A 21,708-nucleotide genomic window follows, 5' to 3' on the forward strand; every position below is an offset into this window, starting at 1 on the left:
TTCAGGCTCAGTGAAAATATTGCTCCAAGCTGGTGGTGCGTGTCCGTAGCAACATTCAGAGGTAGAAGCAGGAGGATTGTGAACTCAGGGTCAGCTTGATCTAGGAAGTGAGTTCTAGGTCTAAGATACATAATGAGACCCTGGTCTCAAAAACATGAGAGAACATTGCATGCCAGGTATGGGCAGCCTGATCCACCCCGGCCAGAGAGCAGCCCCTTACAGGCCCAGACCTCTCAGTCGTCTACAGTGTTTCCAGAATCTCTGACCTGCTGTCCACCTAGCCCTGACCCAGCCCCACCCCCACCCCATTATTCTAGTCTTTGCCACAACTCTCGTCTCTCACAGTTGGAGTTCTTAGAACATATTTAATAGGAGCCTTTTCCCAGGGGAATTTATATGTGCCTTGCACACAGAAACCGACCTGTGAATGTGAAATGCACAGGTTTCTTGTTTATTTAATTGATAGCCTCACTCGATGATAAGTTGATCTCTGCGGATGGGGAATTTCACCGTGTAGCTCAGACTGACCTTGAACTTAAGACCCTCCCATAAGACCCTTCACCACCCCCACCGCCACCACTGGGCAAACAACCCCACTTTCCTCTCTCTCTCCTTTAAATATGCTTATGGAAATAGGCCACAGCAGGTTGCTTGCATCTTAGTTCTTTAAAAAAAAAAAGATTATTTTTGAGCAGTTTTAGATTTGTACAGTTCCCGAAGACCCTATGCAGGGTTACCTGTTTCTTACATCGTGTATTTGTATCATTGGCTACAAGAATTAACAACCCTGAAACATCAAATTACATACCATTCCAGGGTCCATACTCCATATCCATCCTCCCGACGCCTTTGGCTCTCCTCTACAACAATCCCTGCCTCTTTCCTTGTCTCCATGACTGATGATTTGGGGGGCATTGGCTGGGTGTGTTGTAGGGGTCTCCCTATTGAGATCTGGTGCAGTTTTTCTCTTGGTAATGATGTTTGGGAGGAAGAGTTAAGGTGCCGATCCCACCAAGGCCAACAGGGGCACACTGTCAGCCTGATGCTGGCCTGGCCACCTAGCTGAGGCTGTTAGGTTTCTCCACTGTAAAGACTCATTTGTCCATTGCTATGTGGCACCTCATTTCTTACCCCGGGCCACAGCGAGGGTGCTCAGAGCCCGTCACAACTTAACTGGAAAGTCTGTGATAGCATTGGCCTAGTCTAGGGTATGGCAGGAGAGAAAACTGAGGCCCACAGAAAGGTAGTGTCACACAACAGTCTGAGGAAACGCCAGTGTCCAACACACACACACACACACACACACACACACACACACACACACACACACACACACGACAGGGATTCACTATTTCCCTCATGATCTCTTCCAACCACTTGACACCTTTTATTCCTCAGAATCCTGTGAGGAAAGGGGAGTATAGGCCTTGGGTGGGGAGGACACACAGCAGTCCATTCTTGCCTCTGAGCCCTGGCCAGCTCTTTGCATGGGTTGCTGCAACTGTGGTGTGCACAGATCTCACAGTCCTCGACGGCAAGTCTCTTCTTGCTGATTTTACTCACTGGTGGGACTACAGCCAGAGTTCTGATGCCTTTGACGAACAAATGGATGCCAGAGAAAGTGGCTGGTGGCTGTCCTTCAGGGAGGCGTTTTGGACCACATCCCCACCCCCCCACCCCCCACCCCCGGCTGACTTCTGTCTCTCTCTGTCTGTTTCTCTCTGCCTGTCGCTGTCTCTGTGTCTCTCTGTCTCTTTCTCTCTTGGCCCTGGCTAAGTCAACAACACACTAGATTAGTGGTTCGGTCGATGTGGAATTATGTTCTTCTGAGTCATCTTACAAGTCACTTCTGAGATTTCATGCTTGTTGATGCCCAGGCTCTTGCCGTAATTCAGAAACACACACCCCAGAGCCCCATCCTGCCTGCTTTTTGCCCTTCAGGCCTTGTAACAGCGCTTGGCCCAGGCTAGGACAGCCTGGCACACTTGGGGAATTAGTGTTTACCTCTTTTGGGTCCCATGGGAATGAGAGGGAAATAGGAAGCCATGTTCACCTTGAAAGTTTGAGAAAATACTGATGGTCTAGGATCACTGAGGGGTGACTTGGAGCCAAAGGAGCCCTGTGGTACCCGTGTTCTCCTTAGTACAGCTTAGATCCTGAGCAAGCATCAGTTCCCCCAAACAGCATCCAATGGACAGCAGACCCCAGGATGCTGACATTTTGCTTATCAGGGTTGCCAGCAAGCTGGTTCCAACCCTTGTTCCACCAGAACCTTGCTTCTCCCCAACACCTGGGCATCAGATTATTGAAAAGGTGAAGGCAGCAGAGTTGTTCTTGTATGGGTGCTGCAGGGAGGCAGTTTAATTGGATAAACTGTATGGAGGTTCTTGATGTAGAAGACAGGACAAATACTCTTGAATGGACTTCCACAATGGTCATCATTTACACGTCTTTTGACGGTCAGGATTGTCAGGCTAGGTTTTACTAACCCCTCTACAGATGGGAAGACTGAAGTTTCCACAGGCTTCTCCTTACCTGGGTGCAGTTTCTTATGGAACAGAGCCCAGGTTCCATTTCTCTATACTGAAATAGGGTGTGCACACAAGGCAAGGCTAGTCATGCTGGGTACCATTGATGCTGCATCAGCTTCTAGGATAGGGGCAGGGGGATGCTAAAGTGCTGGTCATGAGTGCTTGGGGGTCCAAGTTCAGATTCCCAGCACCTATATGAGGAGAGCTGTGTTTGTAGCACATGCCTGTAATCTTGGTGCTAAGGAAGTGGAAACTGGAGGATCCCTAGCTGAACCAGTGACCATCAGGTCCTGTACCAACAGAGAGAATGGAGAGTGCTTGGAAAAGACATCCAACACCAACCTCTGACCTCCGTATGCACTATACACAGCACAACCATATACGTGTGCGAATGCTTATGCAGACACACAAAGAATTCCCAAGACTTGACACATAGAGTGTGTTTGTCATTCCAATGCAGCCTGAGCAGGTTGCAGTGGACAGAACCTGAGAACTGTCTGTTCCACTGTCACTCTGGCCCCCAGGCGCCTTCCATTGTGTGGCTCCTCTGGGTCTTCTCCAGCCAGCAGTGCAGAAGAAAGGAGACTGGAGAACTGGCCACGAGTCTATGTGACAAGTCTGGAAATAGTGACATTGCTTCTGCTCTTATTTCATTAGCAAATCTTACACAGTTCAGAGATATTAGATGTCAACACTAGTGACCTGTGTGCCCCAAAGGGCAAGAGTCACTATAGAGTCACCTAACTGCACCCCCAAAATGAGGTGGGTGGGCTCATAACCCTTTTGTAGAGTTGGAGGTACAATTTCATTCACCAAAATCTTCCCTATAAGAGGTGTCTCTTCCTGGTTAGTTTCCCCAAGAGAAAGATGAGAAGATCTACCCAAGAAGTTCTATGCATTTCTAAGGCAGAGAAGGTAGAAGGATACAGTACCCCATTGCTCATGTGCAGGAGTTAGGGCAGGTTTTGTGGGTACAGAGTACAAATGGAGTCCATCTCCCCATCCTAGCCTCACTCTGGAGCTGGAGCAGAGGACCCTGAGCAAAGCTCATGGTCTGCACAAACCGCTCCCCTTTGAGGCTGTGCCCAAAGCTCAGAGAATGGGCCAGAGGGCAGGACTGGCAGGAGACACTCCATTCTGCTTCAGTAGTGGCTCGTTCTGGAGAGAGCCTTCCTTCCCTGCAGAAGTCTTAGGCCCCGCCTTTTTGGCACAATAGCCTTTGTTACCTGGATTTTTCAAAATTTCCTCAGAGGAAAGTAAAGTTATTATTATTTTAACACTGGAAGCGGTTTGTAAAACAGCTGATAGCTTTAGTGACAAGCCTATTTAGCTGATAAAATTAGCCATCAGAGAAATAACATATGTTATCCTTTGACTATAATTTAAATTTATGGCCATCTACCCGTCATCTCCACGGTGGATGGGAGAGGGCCAAGGTCAGTCTCAGCCTCACCCTGCTCCTAAATCATTAGTTTGCAGCCGTCTCCTGATTTTTATTGTTACCAACAATGGTGAGAGTACTGGAGATAAACATTGGATGCCGTCCCAGCAGCAGATGGCTTTGAGGGCAGGGCAGCCTGTGCAGACGGCGGAGCCAAATTACTGCTACTGCATTAGATGCCATCGAGCCGCTGGCCACAGCGAGCATTGATCAGGCCCATGTGAGTTGGACTCCCTGGCCAGCCCATTAAGGGCTGGGAGGGAAGGCTGGGTGTGGCACCGTGGAAGGGCCTGGCTCGCTCCAGTAATGCACAGTCTGGGGGCTCTCCGTGGGGCCTGCTGAACGGGTGGGTTATTAGATTAGAAATAGTTGCTTTGACTTTTTCCCCCCCAGCTTAGGTATGGGCTTTTGTGTAGTGCTTGCTAGTGGAAGATGGGCTTTATTTTGTCATCAGAGGCACTGTGCACCTACCTTTGCCAGAGGACAGGCCCTTGTGAACTCTGGAGATCCTGGGGACATGGTATTTCTACTGATCACTTTTAGCAGGTTGACTGCAGTGGGGTCTAGGAGTTGGGGGTGCACCTATCCTGCTAAGGAGTGACTAGTTTCTTTCCCTCTCTCCTTCCCTTCCTCCCTCCCTCCCTTCCTTTCCTCTCTGGGAGTTTCTTGAATAGATCAGACTGGTGGTTTTCATTGGATTTGGTTTGAATGGGGGTGGGGTGGGAATGAACCCCCATAACTTCTGGTGTTTTTTTGTTTTTTTTGGTTTTTTTTTTTTTGTTTTTTTTTTGGAGCTGGGGACAGAACCCAGGACCTTGTGCTTGCTAGGCAAGCGCTCTACCACTGAGCCAAACCCCCAACCCCACTTCTGGTGTTTTTTAGACCCATCTCCCATCTTAAAACTCAAGAACTCTGTCTGTCTGCCCAGGCTGCTGTGACACCGCCTTCAATACTGTGTCATAAAGCGTGTCTCTCATTCTCCCCTGGAAACCCATTAAGGGACTACGGAGCCCAGGCTGGTCTGGGACTTGCCTCATTTCTTCATGAGTTAGGATTCTGCCTGTGTGCCACACCTCCCAGCTCGTTTTCTTCCATCATTTTTTAGACCCTTACATGTTAGCTTGGACACTCACACAGGTCTGCTTCTTCTAACTGCCTTTTCTTTTCCTAAATGGTGACTCTTCCCTGCTTTCTTACATGGCTCCTTAGTCTCACTGGATGTGGACACTGTTGGTTTGGGGGTTTCTGGGTTATGTTATCGTTCTTCAAAGAGTCGATCTTCTGGGAATGCCCTCAATCTGCAGCAGCAGCGGGGTTGGCCTTCATGAGGATTAGCTGACACTGGATTTCATTACCCCATCCCAGCCCAACTGGAGTCCCAGGGCAAGACTCAGAACTCAGCAAGTCCACTTGTCTTGAACTGGACAGAAAGTGAAATGCAGCCCAGAGGAGAAGGGGGAAGTGTCCAGTGTGGTGGGAGGGATGATAGGCTAAGAGCTCAGGCCCCTCCCACAGGCCCAGCTTTGTTCCTCTGGGGGGGACCTCATGTCCCCCCTGCTGTGATCAAGCTGACCTGTGCTCTGTTTGGCTGATCCACCTTTCTCAGTCACAAGACTCTAAGTTCCCTGACACAATGTCACGGAGCTGGTTGCCCAAGTCTTTGCTTCTGGACATCATGTGGCCCTGGCCTTTCCTCCCCCCAGCACAGAAGGCTCTGTCCACCTCCAGGTCTAATGTAACTCATCAGGCTAATAACACCCTGACATCCCTCCCACAACCCTTCAGTCAACTGGGGAAGGTGTATGTAGTCGTACTAAGTATCAGAAGAAAGGGGAGCCAGCGTCTGAGGGTCTCACTGGGACCCACTGAGAAAACCCCATGGCTGTCTCAGCCAGTGGCCAGAGTGGAATGCCATCTGGCCCTTCTGCAGTTAGGAGTCAGTCACTGTTACTCGGGGGGCGATGTCTGATAGCATCCAGATAGATACCCTACATCCTCGACATGAAGTGTCTAAAAACCTATCCTAGCTGAGCACTGAGTTGCACACCTTTAATCCCAGTACTGAGGAGGCTGAGGCAGGTGGACCTCTGTGCGTCCAAGGTCAGCCTGGCTTACATAATCAGACCCTTATCTGGGGGACAAAAACAAAAAACAAAACAAAACAAACAAAACCTCCTGCTACCTTGTTTCTGGGCATATGTAGTCTTGGCCTGGGCAGGCCCTGACCTCCAGCTGGCTGGCCTGAATTCCAGTGAGACTGGAGCAGCTCTGTATCGATTACAAGACATCAATAATGCATCCCTTCAGAGGGGCCTAGGAAGCCATTAGCTGGGCCTGCAGAGTCTGAGGCATGGCCTTGGAGAAAGCGGCTGCATGTGCCCATGGGAAGTTCCCATCAGCCTAGGCAAAAGGGCTCCCATCCCCACAGAGCTCAGGAAGATTACCTCATGGAACTTCTGGACCTTGTTTATAGAGAAGTGGCCTCTTACTCCCCACAAGAAAAGATCACCATAAGATTTACAAGCCATAGTTTCTCCAACTCTGAGACTACTAGCCCATTTGAGGGCTGGGTTGTTGAGGTAGTGTCTTGAGTCAGGAGTTAGGACAGTGACTGTGCCCATAGTAGCCCCAGGTTTGGGCTGAAGTACCCACATCCATGTGTGACCAAGGTATGACTCAGCGTATGGCCAGTAATGAAGGCTGAGATAGAGTCCTTACCGGGTGTGGAACCAGGATCAGTCTATGGCAGGATCTGGGCTCAGTGTATATGGCACACCCTTTGTCTATACTTTGGGTTAAGGTTGAAGCTCAGGCTGTACCTGGAGTTAGGCTCAGCCTGAAACCACAAGATTGAAGAAACTAGTTCAACCTCATTTACTTTGAAGTATTCGAAGGCTTCATGCGTATACACCCAGCACACAAGACCCATCCATGTTGGTGCACCAGGGCCCAGTCGTGTCGGTTTCTCTCAGTCTGCCATGACATTGTGCTAGTAGCTTGAACTCAACTAGACAAGCATGTGCACTGAACTGCAGGTAGACAGGGGCATGCGCTGCACTGCACTGCACTGCAGGTAGATGGGGGCATGCACTGCACTGCACTGCACTGCAGGTAGATGGGGGCATGCACTGCACTGCACTGCACTGCAGGTAGACGGGGGCATGCACTGCACTGCACTGCACTGCAGATAGATGGGGCATGCACTGCACTGCAGATAGATAGGGGCATGCACTGCACTGCAGACAGACAGGGGCATGCACTGCACTGCACTGCAGATAGACAGGGAAATGCACTGCACTGCAGACAGACAGGGGCATACACTGCACTGCAGATAGACAAGGAAATGTATTGCACTGCAGATAGACAGGGGTATGTGCTACAAATTGAGTGGAATTTGCTTTTGTTAGTTTTTTAAAGATGTTTTATTTATTTACATATTTATTTTTGCACGCAAAGTAGAAGGTTTCCTCGTGGCATTTTTGCACACATTAGTGTTTTGTTTCTGTTTATCAGCACACAACTGAGGGTAGTGAAGGGTAAACTAACGAATGGTCTTAGCAGAAAAGGGGGGAACTGCACCTCTGCAATGCATCTGATTGCCTCTCAGAGGCCAGTAGGATGAGGGTTGAAGGGAGAATCCCAATGCATAGAACTCAGGAAACTGAGTCTAATGGGTTGGGTCAAAGAGGATACAGAGCTCAAGGAATTTAGAGGAAGTGAAGAAAATAGTGACTGATGTGTCAAAATGGAGAGTTTGTGGCCGACACGGGCACAGAGGAGGAAAAGGGACTGATCGATCTTTAAGAGCCCCAGAGACTGGGAGGAAGGGGACATCGTGTGACGTACCAGAGCAAGGGGGCTGGGTAGAAGTCTACACAGAAATGTACAACATTCTAAGGCTTGTCTGGCCCGGAGTCCACACCACACTCTAAGAGAGGCCAAGGGTTTGTCCTCTGGTGCAGTGGAAGCTATGCACTAGGCAGTGCCTAAGGGGAAAGGTAGCCTGGCTGAAATAAGAGTTAAGAGAAGGCTCCCCTCCCCTTCTCCCAGCGCAGAAGCACCCACCCAGAGGTGCACCCCTGACACATAAGTGGTCCCAGACAGAGCATGCAGATAGTGACCCTGGGAGATGCCCAGTGCTGGTCACCGACGCTGGTCACTGCTAAGCCACTCCAATGTGAGTAACTAAATGCTTTCAGTTGTACTCAAGATCTGTTTTCATAAAGGTGGAGGGATTGAAAAGGAGACTAGGTCCAGGGGCGTGGCCCAGTCAGGAGAGCGGCTGCCCAGTGCAAGAGCCTTTGAATTTCAGTCCCAGGGCTGCAGGGAACTAGGGAGAGCAGCATTCCAGCACAGCAAAGTGTGGGCCAAGTACCACAGGTCGAAGGTGAGGTTGGAGCTGCCTGGGACTACTTGAGGCCCTGTCTCAGGAAGGGGGCGTGGCAGAGACAAAAATAACAATGTAATCAGTGTGATGCAAAGAATTCAAAGAGGCTGCTGTGACTGAGGGCCCTGCGGGTTGGAGACCAGGAAAAGCCCTTCTGAGCGGACATCAGCCAAGTGATCTGGGACCGAGGGAACAGGGACATCATCTGATTTAGGTTTTCCAGAGTCTATGAAGGATATGCAGCTGTCAGGCGATGGCCAGCAGTAGGACTGGAGACACGTGAGCAGCCTAGGAGAGCACTCAAAGATGGAGCTGTACTAGGAGTGGGTTAGATGCTGAAATGAGAGGAAAACGAGGAAGTGGAGAGGTTTTTTGACTGTAGTTAACTTGACATAAAAACACCTGAGGAACAGGTCTGGGAGACCGTGGAGTACTATTTTGAGCAAGTGAACTGAGTACATGGTGATCGTACACAGGCAACTGGATATTGACATTGTAATAAGGGGGCGGGGCCACATGGACAAGTTGGAGGAAAGCATCACACCCTCGCCTGGGTAGAGGGTGCAATGTGTACTTTGAACACTAGGTGGCAGTGAATACTCACTACCCACACAGACCCTTTGTCCTTCACCCAGATACCTGAGTAAGATCTGGAATGTGGACACCTGTCTCAGTCACAAACCTGGGAGACATTTAGAAGCTTTTCTCAGAAGCTTTCCAATGATGGTGGCCGGGGTGTTACCATTGAGGGTTTGTTGTTGTTGTTTCTTTGTTTTGTTTTGTTTTTTAACCACATCTTCAGAAAGGAACATAAAACGCAGAGACATAAAACGGCTGCATTTACGAACCAGGAAACTGAGGCCAGAGAAAGTGAATAACCCTCCCAAGGTCACATATCCCAGTACTATCTAGCTGAGAGCCATCTCCCACAACTCGTGGGGAAGGGAAATGGATGTTACTGGAAGACAAATAAGCCAGACCAGAGTGTATGTGGAGCCTAAATACTTAAGACTTGCTAGCGTGAGGATGGGAGTCTCCTGACTCCCATTAGGCATCCGCCTGAGGCGCCCGAGGAGCGCTTTCTTTCCATTCCTTGGAGGCCCACAAGTGGCTAAGGGCGGATTCAAATCCAGATGCCCCGACGGCCCGGTTCAGTGGCCTTCCTAGAAACTACAGTAGACTTTCTATTCACGGACGTTTTCTTAGAGAAGGGCCTGCCCACACGGTATCTGAGACAACGGGTCGCCCTTACAGTTTGGAAAAGGTTCCAGTATGCTGTGTTGCTGAGAGCTTGCTAAGAAGTGGAGTATCTCTCCTTTGGGTGCTCAGGTTTTTTATCCCCACATCCCAGTCTGCCACCCAGGTTCAGGCCCCTGTCCTTCCCACCGGTGCCACCCTGCCCCAACCCTGGCAAGCATACCCACCTGCCACCCTTCTGCCTCTTGCAGTTTGAGATCCGGCAGCTGCGTGCGCACCTGGCACAGCAGGACCTGGATCTGGCAGCGGAGCGGGAGGCGGCGCTGCAGGCCCCACACGTGCTCAGCCAGCCACGCAGCCGCTACAAGGTAGTGGAGGCTGGCACATGGGCCGAGGAGACCGCAGCCGAGAGCATCATGGAGGAGCTGAGGCCCTCTCAAGGTGAGCCCGCTGTCCCCAGAGTCTCAAGGATTCCTCCCTCACCTCACTCCAGGTCTCTGAGCACAGAGCCTAGGACATGGGATTCCAGGAGCTGGCACCACTTGTTCCTTCCCACTGTTCCTTCTTATCTACAGGACACTCGAGGTTAGCGCCCTTGGAAGTGCCTCTCAGAGCCCAGGAGGAATATCTAGCTGGGGGATCGTGAGGCAAATGAAAAAGTATTTAGATCTAGTAAAGCCATTCAAATCCCATTGTGAATTAATAGTTGTTACTTTTCCTTGTGCTTGCAAAAGAAATACTGGATGGATGGACGGACAGACAGATAGATGGATAGATGGAAGGCAGGAAGGAAGGTAGAGTGCAGTCCATCATACTGGGAGAGCTACAGTGGCCTACTGGGCACCTTGTAGCTCCCCAGTCAGGAACCAGATAAAACTGGTACTAACGTGCTTTCTCCGGTTCCCTTCAGCCTGGAGCCTCAGCTCCTGGGATCACACCATCCACTGTTGGAGTGGACTTCCCTCCTCAGTTAATCCAACCTAGATACTTTCATTCTCTTCTCTCTTCAGTTCAGAACCTCTGGGCACCAGAGGTTTGCCTCCTCGGTAATTGTATACCCTGTGAAACCGACCAGCATTAACCATCACCACCACGGTGATAGAGCCAGGCTCCTAGTTAGAGGTCTGAGACCTTCCTAATGGACTGCCACTTACCAGGGCCCAGAGAAGAGTCCAGGCCTAAAACCAGAATAGCCTTCGACCTAAGCTTTGCGGGTGTGGCAAATCGAAGGCCATAAAGTGAGTGGTGAAGGACACAGGAGCTGTAACCCCAGCCTGGGGCTATTTCTAGATCTGAAGCCCATTTCTTCTTCCAGGCAGCTTTGACTTGGGCAGGGGACTTTGTTTCTCTGGACCTTGATTTTCATCTGCTGTCAAGAGGTGTCCTTACAGGGTTGTAAAGAAAACAGCCACATGCAGAGATAGATGGTGCTGGGCCTAGATGTGGGACTTCCGGACTCCCAAAGTCAGATTGGGCCAGGAGTGACTTCCCCTCGGTTACCCGTGTTCCTCCTTACATCGAGGGCAGAACTAGGAAGGGCAGGTGGGGCGGGAGGCCACACTTCCTACCTATGTAGCTTGACACTTCAGTGACCTCACTTCCAGCTCCCTCTGCTGCCTCACAGGAGTGTGAGGAGTGGATGGTGTGGGTAATCTCTCCCCACCTGTGTACAGTGACCTCCTAAAGTCACCATGCCGCTCCCCACTTAGCACCTTGACTGGTTCGCTGTGCTTTCTCTGAAACATGCCCAAGTCCCTTCTAGTAATGTGGTCATTTGTCAGATGCCTGTAATAAAATGCCCTAAGCCAGGGGATTTGAGGAACAAGGATAGCCTCTCACTTCTGGTTGCAAGAATCTGAGATGCAGGCGTTGTTAGGGTCGGTCCCTCCTAGTGCTGTGATGGAGAACAGATTCCTTCCTCTTCGGGAGCTCTTGTTGGATGTTGGCTGTCCTTGGCTTGTGGAAGCACTAGTCTGCCTTCATCTTCACATGGCACCTCCCTCATGGCTGTGTCCAAACCCTGCCGTAGCCTCGCAGGAGCACCCTGCTCTAACAGGACCTCATCATGACTAACCGCGTGACCATAGTGTTTCCAGTATAACACTTGGAGTAGGGACATGGTTATGCAGTCAGCAACAGATGGTGCACGAGACCCCTTCCTCACCTGCTTCTGCCCCATCACCCTGTGGCATCTCTAGATACCTCCCTATCTTTTAATGCACACTTACCTGGTGTATAGCAGTCACCCACACACAATTCAATCCTCAACTGCATTTCCACAGCTGTCCCCAGAGCCCTTAGTGGCACAGTCAGTGCCCCTGAAGCAGAAGGCAAAATGCAGAGGCTGTGAGAAGACCTCCATGATTCATGGCCTGAAGTCGTCCAGGAACTCAGGGCATCCCCCAGCTGACTTCTCTCTGACCAGGAGCCATGTCCAGGGTGGGAATTTCCGTGACACAAGAACTAATGATGAGCAAAGGGCACTCTGGGCTACTCTCGAAGATTAAGAAAGGGCAACGTTTGTTAGTGGCTGTGACTTCTAGGGTGGCAGGGCTCAGAGGCCCTCTGCATGCACAGTAAGACACAGACAATCCAGGCATTAACCTGCAGACATAGCAGTGAGTCACAGGAGTGGTGGGATGTGGTCAGCATCACCTCTGCCTGGCTGTCACTCCTTGAGTGGGGGAGGGATACTGGGGAGGGTAAGAGTGCCCACTACAGCTCCAGCCCAGCCACATCCCTCTGAGAGGGACGAGCTTCCTGAAGTTGCCAGCAGGTCCCAGTCAGACAATGCCCGACTGCCTTCTGTTTAGACTTGCTTCAGCACAAATCATTTTTAAAACCCAGGCTGCAAAGTTCCAGGCTTTGGGGCCTGCCAAGTTCACAGTGCCCCTGTATAGTCATTAATACTTCTCTCCCAAATTTATTAGTCTTGAAACTTGCCCATAACTTATGAAATACAGCTCCTGGTGGGAGTGCCCCAGATTTCCCCATATATCACCACTTTGGCGTCCCCCTTGCTGCACCAGTGTCCTGAGAAGCAGCCGCAGAGGTGTCTCTGGCCAGTCTGCCCTTGGCCTTCCCTCTGCCAAGCAGCAGGGAGCAGGAAGTTGAGCTGACTGCAGGGTTTATCCTTGGTGGCCCCAAGTGTGTGGGCCCTAAGTGCCTTGGAGCTTTGTTAGACCCAGAAAAGCCTCACAGACTGGCATCTGAAGTAGCCTGAATAAGTCTGGGATCCAGGTCTGGCCTTGATGGTCACGTAGCCTCCCTGAGCAGGGCTAGATTCATGGCCTGTACAGTCCCATAAGGCTCTGGGCTCAAGCTGCTGCTTTTGCCCTCCTGGCAGTTTGGGTGCTTTTTTAAAAAAAAGCCACTCAGTTAAATAGCTTGTCTGGTCACAGAGCCCCGGAAGCTCTTCCCTGAGAAAGCCTGGGGGTTCAGTCGTGTGCACTGCCCTCAGGCATGGCATGCAGCAGGTGCCCCCAGGATGTCAGCATCTTCTTAGCGAGTGCTGCTGCACTGTGGAGGGGTGGGAGAATGGGAGCAGGAATAGGGCATGGCCTCTTAGACTTTGAGGTGTGTGAGTCTCCTCAGGCACTCTCACTACCCAGCCCACATGGAGCTCAGCCGTTTCTATCTCCAGAAGGCCAGACCTGGCCAGCTCACCAGCCTTTCCTACCTCTGCCTTGACCAGCAGGTCTGGAGCCCTGCCCAAGGGAGTCCTCGCCTCCTCTGGAGCCAGCTTTGCCAGGATTGGTCAGGTTGAGTTTGCAAAGTGCTCACTCTGAGGGAGGAGCCTCCTGAGACTTGAGAGCTGCTGGGAGCACTGTGGGCCAAGGATTCGGGCACATGGCCTGTCCGTGGCTAGAGATTCAGTCCGTGGGGCTGTGTAGCTTCCCAGAAGCCTTGCATTTGTCACCCCCATTTATAGGCAAGGAAGCAGAAGCTCAGAGTGACTGAAAGATTTGCCTAACACTGCACACAAGTGCCCTGGAAGCTTATGTTTGCACCTTCTCTCTCCACAGGCAACCCTGTCAGGCTCAGTCCTCAGTGAGTTGCCTCCACAGACCCGTCCTTAAGGCTTCTTGGTACTAAATCAAAACAGACCTTTGCAGTGGGGGTGGGGGTTGGAAGATGGGGGTGTTATTGGTGGGAAATGGGCAGAGCCTTGGGAAACTGGCTGTGTGGTCAGGCATTCCTCTGCCCAGCCTCATGCCACTTCCGTGAGTAAGGTGTTAAGGGGAAGAGTAAGGACACAGGATGGACAGCAGAGAGCTGTTCCCATTGGCCCTGTGGCCTCCTGAGGGGGGATGGGAGGTTTGGAGGTCCTGCAGATCTGTGACCTGTCCAGACTTCCATTTTGCCACCTGACATATGTCAAACCCAAGTGCTGAGGGAACTGAATGCGCTTCCGGCTCTTAAAGACGCTATGTCCCCTGTGTGGATAGGGACAGAGGCTCAGCCCCAGGGTCCTGTTCTAGGGGAATGAGATCCAGGAGCCTGCATGAAGCATGTAGCATCAAGGTCAGCACCAGAGGAGCCTGGGTAGACCTCAGACACAGAAAGCCTTGTGCAGCATGGGTCTGGAGCAGTGGGCAAGCATACATCCTGGACAGGACTGCAGTAGCCATCAGGGATCAGGCTCGGTATCTGGTACATTCAGAAAGGGAGTGATCCCACTCATCAAATCTGTAGGCAAGTCAAAACCTGGAGATGAAGCCATGAGGTCCACCCATAAGACTCAGGGCCTTAGCAGAGGGTCAAAGCTCCCTTGACTGGTTAGTTACAGGCTTGATGAAAGCTGGGGTATTAAGGAAGCTGAGGAGGCACCTGTCAGTAGCCAGGATCTCTCCTGGGTTAGGGACCCATTCACCAAGGTGCAGGTGGAGAGTCAGGGAAGGGATCGTGAACTCTGCTTTGGACTTGAGTCACAGGGAGCTGGAGACCATCCAGGAGGTGTCCAGACCAGTCAGTGCTCCGGAGAGAGATCTTGGCTGAAGGCTCCCTGACTGAACTTATTATCAACACCTGGGTAAAGATATGGCATCCTCAGATATGTAGGCGGCAGAGTGAGGACACGAGGCTCGGGCTCCTTGGTGGCTGAGATGTGGGATGGCTGGAGCAGCCTGCCCAGCAAGCTGCAACTCCAGGCTGCCATCACCCACCCCAGGTCTGGAACAGCGGTAGATAGCCTGGGTAGGGGCCACAGGAGTGCAGTGTACTGAAAGCCTGGCACTGGTCAGGCCTGCAGAGGAGAGCAGGAGATCTGCTGGCCAAGAGGTTGGCGTGAGTCAGCAAACAGAGTTGCTAAATACATTCGCAGGGGATAGGCCGCTCTGGGGAGGTGATTAGGACTAATAGTATGTTAGTCACAGCCTGGTCAGGCCAGTGCTAAGGGTTACAGTCACAATGGGTTCATCTCGGTTCATGTGCAGGGGAGTTGTCTCTGTAAATCCTTGTGCAGTTAGGCATTTATTTCCTGACAAGATAGAAAGCTCCTGCTCCCAGCCTTTCGCTGGGCTCCTGAGGCAGGAACTCCTTGCTCTAATACCCGGCAGAGAGCTAGGCTCTGAGTAGGTAGGAGGCATTGATTCCTCTCTGGGAGTGGCAGATGATCCGGATGCCTCTGGGACCGTCTGGTGTTTCAGGGCCTTCTAGTCATGTAGCCCAGGTATATTACAGTCTAAGAGCCTTGTAGGGACTCATGTAATAAATGAAAAAAAAATGAAGTTTAGCAAGGGGACAAGACCTGATCAGATCTAGACCAATGCTAGCATCAGAAAAGAATGCCTGATTAAATGAACAGTCCCTGCTGCCTGACCCCAAGGCCCAGTGGCCCTGCATGGTTTGCTGGGAACAGTTACTTCTGCCTCCTAATGCAGTGGCAGAACTAGACTGCAATTATAGCAAAGGTTGTGGATGTCCACAGAGAATCTGTGCTAGCTAATGCAGGAGGCAGGAGCCAGCCTGGGCCACACCCTCTCTGCTCAGCTTCAGTTCAGAACACACCTCTGACTGCAGGCATTTCAAGATCAAAGAGAGACCAAGAAAGCTTTTAAGATCCCTGTAACTACCACTCAGTCTCTGGATCTGAAGGTGGACTGGCTTCAGCAGTCAACTCAGGTATTTCTCAGAAGGTAGCCTCAAAAAGCATCAAGTCTGTCACCTGCAGACCTCAGCCGGCAGATAAGCTGAAGTGTGTGCTGGGGACTCTATACCCCGCCATAGGTATTCATTGAAGACCTTCTGTGCGTCTGGCTCCATTCTAAGAACCTGACCTGCCTGTTAGCTCTCTGTAATCTTCATAACTTAGGAGTGTAGCTTTTGCTATCCCCCTTTTACAGTGGCTCAGAGGGCAACTTAGCTAGAACGTGGTAGCACTCACCACATGCACCCTTCTCTGTCCTCATCTCTGTAGAAGCCATGGTGAAAGACGATATGAACAGCTACATCAGCCAATACTACAACGGGCCCAGCAGTGGTAAGTCTGGGTTGGGACTGTTTGCATGCACTATGCAGCTCCAGGATACTTGTGACCCCAGCTAACCCTAAACCCAAAGATAGGTACAGTCTGGCCTGGCAGGTTGCAAGGCCTACCATTATGAGTCTGTAGACTGTGATGGCAGAGCTCAGGGTTAAAACACACCTGGAGCTTTAATCCTCAGCATATGGGTTAGCCCTAGAGCATCAGATCTATAGCTGCCAAGGTCTTGGCAACCTGATCCATCTCTGACCATCAGAGTCGAGTGAGGAGCTCTACAGAGAGAAGGGTTTGTAGTCCAGAACTCAAATGATCTCCCATCCCATGCTCAGGTGGCCCCTGTGGAAAGCAAACTTATTCAGCATAACTGGCTAAAGAGGCAGCAAGCCTTGGGTAGTCCTGACATGTTTAATGCTTCCTTCTTACCCTTGAAATCCTTGAGAAGCCTAATGTGTTTTCTGGGGGGGGGGGGGGATTGATTTTTATACCCAGATCTTTTATCATATTGGTTTTCTGTGGCCAAGGTCTTAAACCTTGAGTTTGGATTTTACAGTCCTTGAAATTCTTGCACTCTCCACTACAGGCATAGAAAATATATGCTAACATGGATTTGTTTTTCTTCTCCACAATTTAACCTCCTAAGGCCACTTCTCTCTTTCTCCTTTCCCCCGGCCTCATCCAAACTATTGGTTCTCCAGCTCTGGCCCATCTTCTCAGTCTTCTCCTCATAACTTTGGGGGAGAGGCCTGTAGCTCTATAGCAGAGTACAGCTCCACCATCAGCCCCACTGCCTCTCAGAAAAGAGGGACTGTATGCTAACTGCCCTGAGGGTAGTCAATCTTCAGAAAATAGACTACTCAGGACTTGCACCCCCTACCCCCAACCAGCAAGCTCCAGTCCATTTAAAACTCCTAAGAGTGTGGCAAGGTGGATCACAGGGGCTCTCTGGCTAGCCAGCTGGTAAATTCCAGTCTCCAGGAGAAATTCTATCTCAAAAAAAATTTTTCTTGCAGACAGTGGAGCCCCAGAACCAGCAGTGTGTGTGGTCACTACAGCTGCCATAGACATCCACCAGCCCAATATCACCTCAGACCTCTTCTCAGTCGACCTGCCTCTGAAGCTCAGTGGCAACAGCACCTGTGCCAGCGCCACCTCAGAGACCACCTCCCACCCCACCTGTGGCTCAGTCACCAGGGCCCAGAGTGCCAGCAGCCAGACACTGGGTTCCTCCACAGACTGTAGCACCCCCCGAGAAGAGCTGTCCTCTAAACCCATATCTTCTCCCCTGCCACTGCTTCTGCCCCCTCAGCAGCTGGTGGCGGAGGCCACAGTCCAGGACCTGATGTCCTCTCTGTCAAAGGACCCCTGTCCATCCCATAAGGCCTTGGACCCAGCACCCCTGGCCCAGCCTACTCCAGTGGGCTCTGTCCAGACCAGCCCTGAGCTGGAACATAGGGTAAGTCTGTTCAACCAGAAGAACCAGGAGGCCCTCCCTGTTCTTCAGATCAAGCCTGTCATCCACTTGCAGCCCACAGCTGGGCTGGAGGAGAAGTTCAGATCTTTGGAATCCAAAGAGCCAAAGTTGCATACGGTTCCTGAGACCTAGAGAGCCTTCCAGCTTGTTGAGTGCGAAGAGGGGAGACAGCCATCTTGAAGCTCTTTCAGGACCCCAGAGGCCACCCAGGGCCATACACGGGGCTCAGGATCCCGGAACCTGATCTCCCTCAGGGTGCTGTCTGCCTCCAGGAGGTGACGCCAGGCAGAGGCCACATGCCTCAGACCTCAGTCAGAGTCCAGAGCTGGGGCTTCCTTTGCCCTACTCAGAAGAGGGTGGTGCTCCTGGCTGGGGTTTTGGGTTTTTGTTTTGTTTGTTGTTTTGTTTTGTTTTTAACCATTTTTATAAAAACCAGCCTATGGCCCAGCTTCAGCAGGGTAGAGTGTGGGGGCCAGCTCAGCCTCTTTTGTTGCCTTGGTTCCTGATGCCCACCCCGGATTCTCGGGGACAGCACTGTGAGCAGGGGCTGCCCAGCCTCACCCCAAGCCGTCTTTCCAGAAATGCTGGGGGAGCCGACACAACCACGAAGACCACATCTGAGCCTGTCTCACCCATCATTCTCTCATTCCAGCATGGACATTTCCAAGTCTTCACAGGCCATGAAGGGATGGATCTGGAGGCGGGAGGGGGATGGGAAGGGAGGGGCAGCCATTTTATGACCCTGGCTTTAATAATAAAAACCAGCTGCACTGAGACTTCTGGGTGGCAGAGGTTTTTGTTTGGCTGCCATTGTCTATAGTGGTTCAGGGTTCACCGGATGCACACTTATCTGGGCAGATCTCTCTCCTCTCTGGCAGCCCCACGGCCTTTACAGAGCCTTGAGCCCATCCGTGTAGACCAGTGAGTGCTTGCCCCTGTCCTCTCTCTCCATCAGAGTGGAACCCACAGCTGTCCCCCTTCTTTGGCAACCCCTGAGCAGCTCTTGAACCCAGGGCTCCCACACCTGGGGCTCAAACTCAACGTGGTCCAGAGCCGAGTTCAACTCTTGCCATCTGCCCAACTACAGGCATGCACGAGATCACTGGCTTGCTGCCCATCTCGGGTCATTTTCCTGGATATCTGACCCCAACTCTCACGCTAGCCTTGGTGAGACCCATGTCTTCTAATGGGCTGGGCTGCAGCCGGCTCAGCCTGGCCCAGCTCTGGCTTTTCTTCTCCACTACATCCTCCCAGGGTGCTCTCGTTCCACCGCCCAAAATCATTCTGAGTTGTGTATGACCGTCAGGTTTCTCATGTGAATGGGTCGAGGGCAGGAAGGGATGGTTTGCTGTTTTAAGGGATCCTATCACTTCACATGACAAGATGAGAGTCACAGCCATTTGTGACGACGTAGCATACATCTTTCAAATCTTCCCTTCCCTCTTTATGGTGCTTGCCAGCCCTGGCTCTAATAGGCCGGTGTCCTCCAGCTCCTGGGGCCCGCTGAGTTATCTCTGGAGGGGGAGTAGTCTCCCTGTGTGATCAGAAGCTGCCCCTTTGCCTGCTTCTTAGGTTATAGGGCCCAAGTCCTGCCTAGAGGCTCAGAGCACAGAGCCACCCTGGAAAGGTGGCTGGGGGAGAAGGAATTGTTATGTGTAGGTGAAGGACACCCCTCGTTCGTGAGATCTGTAAGGGTGGTGCTGGAGGATTGCCAGGTTTGTTCCCTGGCATAGAAAAAGGAATGGACCACCGCAGAGGACAGAAGAGAAGCCTTGAGTGGGGGGGAAATCACAGCTTTATCCCCTAGGGCTGGAGTCTGCTAAATGGACACAGGCTTGGGTATTTTACAGGGCTCCAGGACCCTCCCCTTACCCCTATTTTAGATACCACTCTTAGACCCCTACAACCTACCCTCTTCTTACCCCACCACCACCAGCCCATCCTCCCCAAGCCTGAGATCACATGGCCCCACGCCCTCTCATCATTTCTCCTCGGTGATACCTTGTGGGAACAAGAAGCCACCATCTCATGGAGCCCACTGCTGCTTCCCTTACTCATCTATACCCATCTATAGCTCCTTTGTTCTCGCCTTCCAGAGACTGCGGTTGGGGGAGGGCCAATGGCGGCTCTAGTTGCTTCCGGCTGGGAGGGGGTGCAGTCTAGGGGCTGTCAATCCAAGGGAGGAGATTTTTATGAGATAAGACTCCTGGGGGCAGTTCAGGGGGTTTCAGGAAAATGACAGGCCGTGCATCTAGTGGTCCATCTGCAGGACCATCTATAGGAGCGGAAGGGCTGAAGGAGAGGAGAGGAGAATGTTAGACGCCATCACAGTACAACCCAGAGTGAGGCAACCATCCCCTAAAACATGTCCCACATAGTAGCGGTCAGTCCTAGGCTGGTCTCATGGGTGATGAACCCCAGATCTGCTTTCAGGTGCTTTCAGAGCTGTCAGGGTGGCTAGAGTCCCAGTCTGAGGTCCCTCCCAGATGGCCGAGAAAGAAGAAGTGATTTAACCATCGTTTGATTTTTAGTTTAAACAATAATGGACCTATATCTCTTGACTGTAGGTAGGCTTGAATTGAACCAAGATAGTGTCTGAAAATAATAGTCACAGGCCTTTGCTCTTTGACTGTTTCATGGTTCTTTCTCCGTGTCAGAGTCAGAGGGCCAGCCTGACTCAGAAAAGAGGTCTGGAAGACACTTTAAGACAAATATACTTGGATCTTGTCTTAGGGGAAATGTGATGAAACACGATGACCAAAACAACCTGGGGAGGACTTACGATTCTACATCACTGATGGTCATTGAAGGAAGTTAGACAGGAACAAAGACAGGCCAGGAATCTGGAAACAAAGCTGATGCAGAGGCCATGGAGGAGTGCTGCTTACTGGTTTGTTCAGCCTGCCTTCTTGTAGAACCCAGGACCACCTACCATGGCCTGGGCCCTTCCCCAATAATAACTAATTAAGAAAATGCTCTCCACCCAGATCTGATGGAGGCATTTTCTCAATTGAGGTTCCCTCCTTTCAAATAACTCTAGCTTGTGCTGAGTTGACAGAAATCTAGCCAGCACAAAAGTCTGAAGGAGAAGGGCTAAATTCAATCTCCAGCCCCAGCTTCTTGGCCCAAACAATAGCACATGACAATTTATACGCAAAGGGCATTTACTCCTCTAAAGAAGACTTGCTGCTGAGTCTGGTGAGGACTCTCCTTATGGCCTGTATGGATTGGTACAGATGAGTCTATCTCCTGTGTTGCACTGGGAAGAGGGACTGACAAGCTTTCCCTTTAGAAGCCTTACGATCTATAAGTTCACCAGTGAGCGGTGGTAAGCAGCCACAGCTGAGGGGAATCAAGACAACAGACCTGCCTTTAGCAGTGCCTAACCTGAGACCGTCCCTGGCTGGACTTGCTGTGGCCAACAGCTTGAAAGCCCTGTATCCACCATCAGCTCATGTGCACCTATGAATGGAGACAGACAGCTCGAAAAGCTCTGTTTTTCTTTATCTGCTACTGGGAAGCTCTGTGAATATAGGTGGGTCTGACTTCTCCTCCACCATATCCTACAAGAGAAATATCCCAGGAGATACTGGGACTGCGCCTCTTGACAAAAGAAAATCAGACTTTGGCTTATTTGTCTGAGATCTAATTCTGCCCAATGCTTAAAAAAGTAGCTGACTAGTGACTGTGGAGGGATCTTGGGACCAGTTTGTCCCATCTGCAGGGGGATGGAAGGAGAGACACAGACATCTTTGGTCTCAGGGTTGCTCGTTCTCTCCCCACACCCTCCAGTCCACCTGCCGGGCAAGCCCAGCCTGTCATCAGGAAGCAGTTAGCATGATTTAGTCTTCCCCGGGAGGGGCTGGATCAAGCAGTGGGATTTCTATACCGTGTTCATTCGTCTTCCCTGTGGCCATGTTGTCTCAGGCCCAGGACCACACAAGGGTCACTTTCTACGTGAACCACACAAGCTCCGAGAGGGAGCAGAAGCTCCACTGGGCACATGCTGTATAAGTGTTCCTCAGCTCCAGCCTCACACGATCCCCAAACTCAAGGTCTTACCTTTTAACTCACCCAAGGTAACAGCACTGGAAGGCAGAGGCCCAATCCTGTTGGTCCATTGCACACATGGCCAAAGGCACATCCAGGAGCCAAGAGTTATCTGCCTCATTCTGCAGCCCACCCACCTACCAAGCC

At 51.3% G+C, this 21,708-nt stretch overlaps 1 protein-coding gene across 3 annotated transcripts in view; it reads left to right on the forward strand.

The window, feature by feature from the left end:
* Tmem266 (transmembrane protein 266) overlaps positions 1 to 18,287 on the forward strand; it is a 113,572-nt gene extending 95,285 nt beyond the window's left edge. For 2 of the 3 annotated variants that reach the window (XM_039081961.2, XM_063265988.1), the window contains 3 exons: positions 9,808 to 9,997; positions 15,975 to 16,037; positions 17,051 to 18,287. In XM_039081961.2, the coding sequence (XP_038937889.1) occupies positions 9,808 to 9,997; positions 15,975 to 16,037; positions 17,051 to 17,643 (846 nt within the window). In that variant the 3' untranslated portion in view covers positions 17,644 to 18,287. The remainder of the gene's footprint in view (positions 1 to 9,807; positions 9,998 to 15,974; positions 16,038 to 17,050) is intronic. The other variant, NM_001109294.1, reaches the window with a different exon arrangement.
* Positions 18,288 to 21,708: the final 3,421 nt, after the last annotated feature.

Source organism: Rattus norvegicus, chromosome 8 (assembly GCF_036323735.1).
Source record: "Rattus norvegicus strain BN/NHsdMcwi chromosome 8, GRCr8, whole genome shotgun sequence".
Taxonomy (NCBI): Eukaryota; Metazoa; Chordata; class Mammalia; order Rodentia; family Muridae; genus Rattus; species Rattus norvegicus.